Raw genomic sequence first — 6,000 nt, forward strand, 5'->3', positions numbered from 1 at the left:
AGAACAATGCTTCGCGGGTGCCAAGACCATTCCTGAATCCGAATTGGGTTTCATCCAGCTGGTATTCGCATTTCTTGAAGATCCGGGTGTGAATTATTCTAAGGAATATTTTTAGAACATGGGACATGAGACTAATCATGCGATAGTCATCACAGCGTGAGGCCTGAGTCTTTTTTGGAAGAGTAATGAATGTCGATTTTAACCAGTCGGCAGGGATATTACCTGATCTATAAATCGCATTGAAAAGTGCGATCAGTAGATCCAGTCCCTTTCCTTCTCGGTCGGCTATCAATTTGATGACTTTAGCATATACGTTGTCTGGGCAGTGGCTTTTCCGTTCTTTTGAGCTTTTATTGCGTGGACAACCTCGTCCTTGGTAATTTCTGGACCGCTCTCATTTATGTTTTTGTCTACTTGCGGCGGCGTATTTGGTCTATCGTCATCAAAGAGCTCCTCCACGTATCTCTTCCATACTTGCAGTTTTGCTTCCACTACCGTGATTATTTCGTTGTTAGCATCCCGTAGGGTTAGAACTTGATGTTTTCGGGCACGATTTGTCATTTCCCTTATTTTTTTTGTGCACATTGAACGCGTCATGTTTTTCTTGAAGTACTTCGATTTCTTGCATTTCTCAGACATCCACTGTTCCTTTGCCTCTCTGCATTTTCTCCGGATCTTTCTATTGATTTCTTTGTATAGCAGAGGATTTGGCTTTTGTATCCTTCTTTCGGTCATGAGTTCCAAAATTTCCGTGGTCATTCACTCCTTTTTCCTTCCTACCTCGGGGAATCCGATGTCCTGAACCTTTATCTCCGTTATGGTGGTCTTTATCTTATCCCAGGTTCTTTCTATTTCCACTGTGGTTTGTTCCGGTCTCTGAATTTCTTTCAGTTCATCCTCGAGTCTGGAACTCACGTATGTTTGCATGTCTGGTTTCTGTAACTGTCTGATATCTATTTTTTGCGATGTTCTAGTCTTCTGACTTTTGTAAGGCGTCGCATACGGAAGTCCATGACGACTGGGTTGTGATCACTGTTAATATCTGCACCAGGATATGTTTTACTGTTTGCACATATTTCCTCAACTCCGTTCTTATTAGGATAAAATCAATTTGATTTCTTATGATTTTTCCTCTGACATCAGCAGGAGACTTCCAGGTGTATAATCTTCTAGGATGTTGTTTGAAGAACGTATTAGTGATAAGGAGATTATTTTCGGCACAAAACTGGACGAGTCTATCTCCCCTAGTATTTCTTTCACCCATGCCATACTGTCCTACGGTGTCCTCTTCTGCACCAGATCCGACTTTTGCATTGAAGTCACCAATGACCATGGTTAGCTCACCTCTCTTTGTGAGCCGCATAGTTTCCTCTATTTTGGAGTAGAAATTTTCCATTTCTGCATCCGTCTTGTCATTTGTTGGCGCATACACTTGTATAACATTCAGTGCTCGGTGCGAGGTTTGCAGTTTCAGCATCATAACTCGGTCATTTAAAGGTATAAACTCCGCAACTGATTCAGCAACTATATTATTTACAAGGATGGCCGTTCCATATCTATGGTTGGTATCTGAGCCTCCAGAGTAGTATATGACACCGTTGCTTGTTTTCTGTATACCGGATCCAGGCCATCTAACTTCGCTGAGTCCTAATATATCGATGTTCAATCTGGACATTTCTGCTTCGACATTTGCCAGTTTTCCTGCCATGTATAAGCTGCGTACGTTCCAGGTGGCAATTCGTATTTTGGTGTATATATTTTGATCTTGCATTTACTTTCATTATTCTTAGTGGTAGACGACGGGGAGATTCTTAGCACCCGTTCCTAACTTAAGAGGTGCTCCGGACTGAGGGCCGAATTTTTATTGTTTTCGTCAGCCATTAAGATGTTTTGGAAGAAATAGTGTAGTAAGGGTTCCGTTCCTTTTCTATACCGCAGTGCAGAAGCCGGGTTCGCTCACTATTGCTAGACGCCTTCCGGTGTTTAGTACTCTACCGCTCCGCGCTACAGCTGATTCTGATGAAACTGCTGCCTTTCATCAGTGCTAGATTTTTGGTCCGCCCCCGAGTATTCATTTCCTCGGTACCACCCATACTCTGGGAGGCATTCCCCGATCCGCCACCTGGGGAGGCGCCCGATGGAGGATCTAGCAATCCCACACGGTATCGCCGATACCCCCTTTCCTCCACGTATCCACCTGGAAAGCGGTGGTCGTGGAGGGCGAGTTCCCCATTTGGTGAGGGAGGTTCGACTTGGTGTGACGTGCCCCGAAAATTCCGTGCGAATTTAGTTTGCCGTTTTAATTTATTAAATTGTTGTGCAATGAAAAATATTGATTCTCCGCTCGGCCGCACCCTTGATCGGCTTTGCGAATACTAATTAAATTGTTAGTCGAAATCATGCGATTGTATATATCGCGCACGTTTATGAAAAATATATTTAATAACGATTGTGTTATTGTGATTAAATTGATATCAATTTAATTATCGATTGTGCTGTTCTAGCTATGGTTGAGATTGCGTTTTAAGTCCGAAAGTAACGACGCGAAGCTTGCTAAGGCGAAGAATTGCACGTAAGATTCATTCTAATAATATTATTAGGCAATCAAGATGCAGTTCTGGCTGTTAACCGGAGTTTTTCCTTAATTTAAAAAATATTTTTCCTTTGCAAGAGAAACAGTTAAAAAATCAAAAGCCCGTTTATAAACAAGTAACTCGGATATTGAACTTTATGTAACATATCAACTTTCTTCCGACGTCTCGACATTCCATGCACAATAGAGATTATTACAATTTTGGCAAAAGAGGGAAAGATACACACGTCAAGGAGCCGTGTATTTCGAAAATCGATCAGACGATCTCCCCGCGTGTGTCTCTACCCTGCTCTACCCCGTTGTTTCTAACGGTGGAAAAAGGTTTTCTTGTCAAGTGGCGCGGCGCCCGATGAAAATCGCAGGATCGATGATGAGCGAATATGCATTAGGGCTAGGGGGTAACGCGACGCGACGCAACGCCCGATTACGTATGCAGCGACGCGACACGCGCGTAATTCCGTCGACGACGTGCTATACCGGCGTGGCGCGAACGCCGTCAAATCGACCGCGCGACTTTGCGCGGCGGCCGAACACGTCGAGATTGTGCGTCGCATTGTATTCGCCACGGCGGAGCCGGCAGAGATCGTCGACTCTGTGCAGACCGCGCTTAACGCGACGATGCCACATATCGGACGAGCGGGCTAATTGTTTTACAGCGAGACTGGACGAGATTACCCTCGCCCTCCCCCCGATATCCGGCCCGCACTTGACGCAATACCGCAATCAGTGTGTCGTTGTACCGCCCGGAAATCGTGCCGCAAATGTGATTGTCGCACGTCCGCGGATAATCGTCAATCGACAATTTGATGTTTGCTCTCTAATGATGCGCGTTGTGATGCTGTTTTGCATCATCGCGACCTACGGCACACGGCCGATCTCCGCCAAACGCTTCGAGCAACTTTTTGCAAAGAATATTATATATGACGCGAAAAAGAATCGAGCTTCGAAACGTTCTACATGATTAATTAATCATTTATTGGTCTTCATTCTTTAAGAGATAGCAATGTTCGTCCTCGACATTGCGTGAATAGCTGAGAATGCGAGCGAAGTTCCTGACATTTCACTTATAGCGCTTTTCATTGCAGAACTGGTGCGCACTGAGTGCGCACTAACGCCGCGACTGTGCGTTTCATTGGGGATTTTAGTGCGCACGAAGATCGTGCGCTCTGTTTCATTGGTAAATCTAGTGCCGAATTTCCGCACTTTCATGCAGAAATCTGGCACGAGCTCGGAGAGACGGTGTCGGTTGCGTGCAAAATATGGCGGCGCGAATTGGTTAGGGGATTTGAACGAGCAAAGTATGCAAATACTACTCGATTTTCTCTCGTTCATCTATTAGTGATGATGACGACTATTTACTTCACGAAAAACGTATTATCCCAAAAATACAAAACTTTTAGGGGTAGTACATAATTTTTCTGAGAACGAGGTAAGTTTTTATTGTAAATTATATACATTGCTTGTAAACCGGTAACTAGAAACAAATGTTTATATTGGTGTTCCAGTTTAATGCAATTTTCGAGTTTGTCGGAGAACAGCGTACAGAATTATAGATATATTGAAATTCGGCATTCTGTCCTAATGAGCAAAGTCACGGAGGAATTAAACCTAGGTCCGCTAAAGTACACATTTTGTCATTTTTTGTGGTAAGTTATACAGTACAAAATTACCTTTTTCAAAAAAGGTAAAAAAAAGGCGCCAAGTACACGCGTGGTTTTTACCTCGAAAAAAACCAAGTGGTAGTATCATTAATTTTAAATTAAAAATAAATAAAATCTATTCTAACCTAAGTGGTAGTAGCTTTAATTTTTTTTACAAAATTATTATATTACAAAATTGTTACTTTATTCAATCCAAGTAATATCTACCTCAAAAAAACTTAAATAACAAGTGGTATCTATTAAAAAAAATATGTGAAATCTTTTAATACTGCGCCAATTACAAAGAGAGAATATATATAGGTATATATATATACATATATACCTTAACAAATTATTATTATATCACAAAATTGCGTTACCAAACTCAATCCAAGTGATACGTACCAACCTAAGTGGTAGTAGCCTTATTTCTCCTTAACAAAATTATATCACAAAATTGCGTTACCTAACTCAACCTAGTGATATTTATTTCAAAAAAATATATGAAATCTTTAAATTACGCCAACTACAAAGAGAATATATATATTGCTTTGAAAAATAATTGTAGTGCAACTACTCTTAAAAAATAAAACAAATTGTGTTACCTAACTTAACCCAAGTGGTATGTATCTTTGTATTCCTAACTTAACAAAATTATATCACAAAATTGCGTTACCTAACTCAACCTAGTGATATGTTATTTCAAAAAATAATATGAAATCTTTAATTACGCCACTACAAAGAGAAATATATATTGCATTGAAAAATAATTGTAGTGCAACTACTCTTAAAAATAAACAAAATTGTGTTACCTAACTTAACCCAAGTGGTATGTATCTTTGTATTCCTAATAAGGGTCTTTCTATCAACCCAAGTGGTAGTAGTTTTAATTCTTCTTGATAAAATTATAATATTACAAAGAATCATTTTAATCACAAAAAATTAAAGAGGTAACATTATAAATAAAAATATTTAATTAAAATAAAATAAATAAATTTTTCTTGTAAAAAACTTGGCGCTGCTTTTTTAGGTGTATCCAGACAAACTTGCATAGGTGCATAAGCATATGCATAAAGAGATGGATTGGTCTATTTCCTTTTGCACATATACAGGGTGTCCCATTTTAACTTGGACAGCAAAATATCTCAAAAACTAAGCTCCACATACAAAAATGTTTCAGATAAAAGTTGTATGGTTTCAAGGGGGACATAAGATGGTACCATTGGTTTGACCTTGGATGGTCGTTTAAAGCTCACATAAACGACACCTTTAATTTCTTAAATGGAAACCCCTATTTTTCAATGCATATTCTTGTAGCTAATCTCGAGAGCTTTTCAAAACACTATAATAAAGTATTTTTTCGTTAAGAACTTTTGGAATTATGAGGCTTGAAAGTTCTAGTATTTTGACATAATTACAAAATATCTTGTAAAACATTAAGTTTTCGGTAATGTTACCTTAATACTTTTATGCACAGAATTACGAATCAATTTGGTATGAAAAAAGACATAGTTGCTTTTAAGAAAAAGTATGCAGATGCGTGTTGCAAATTACATATTTTTTCTTAAAGGAACTGTGCCTTTTTTCATACCAATTGATTCGTCTCATTATTCTGTGCATAAAAGTATTAAGGTACTTACCGAAAACTTAATGTTTTACAAGATATTTTGTATTTTATGTCAAAATACTAGAACTTTCAAGCCTCATAATTCCAAAAGTTCTTAATGAAAAAATACTTATTATATAGTGTTTTGAAAAGCTCTCGAG

At 39.1% G+C, this 6,000-nt stretch overlaps 1 protein-coding gene across 1 annotated transcript; it reads right to left on the reverse strand.

Annotated features, from left to right (window-relative positions):
- Positions 1 to 970: 970 nt before the first annotated feature.
- LOC139786435 (craniofacial development protein 2-like) lies at positions 971 to 1,708 on the reverse strand. The gene has a single exon (XM_071725602.1). It carries the CDS (start codon positions 1,706 to 1,708, stop codon positions 971 to 973), a length of 738 nt encoding a protein of 245 aa, XP_071581703.1.
- Positions 1,709 to 6,000: the final 4,292 nt, after the last annotated feature.

Source organism: Temnothorax nylanderi, unplaced genomic scaffold (assembly GCF_030848795.1).
Source record: "Temnothorax nylanderi isolate EJ_2023f unplaced genomic scaffold, tnyl_v1.0 TNYL_tig1035_pilon, whole genome shotgun sequence".
In the NCBI taxonomy this organism is placed as follows: domain Eukaryota; kingdom Metazoa; phylum Arthropoda; class Insecta; order Hymenoptera; family Formicidae; genus Temnothorax; species Temnothorax nylanderi.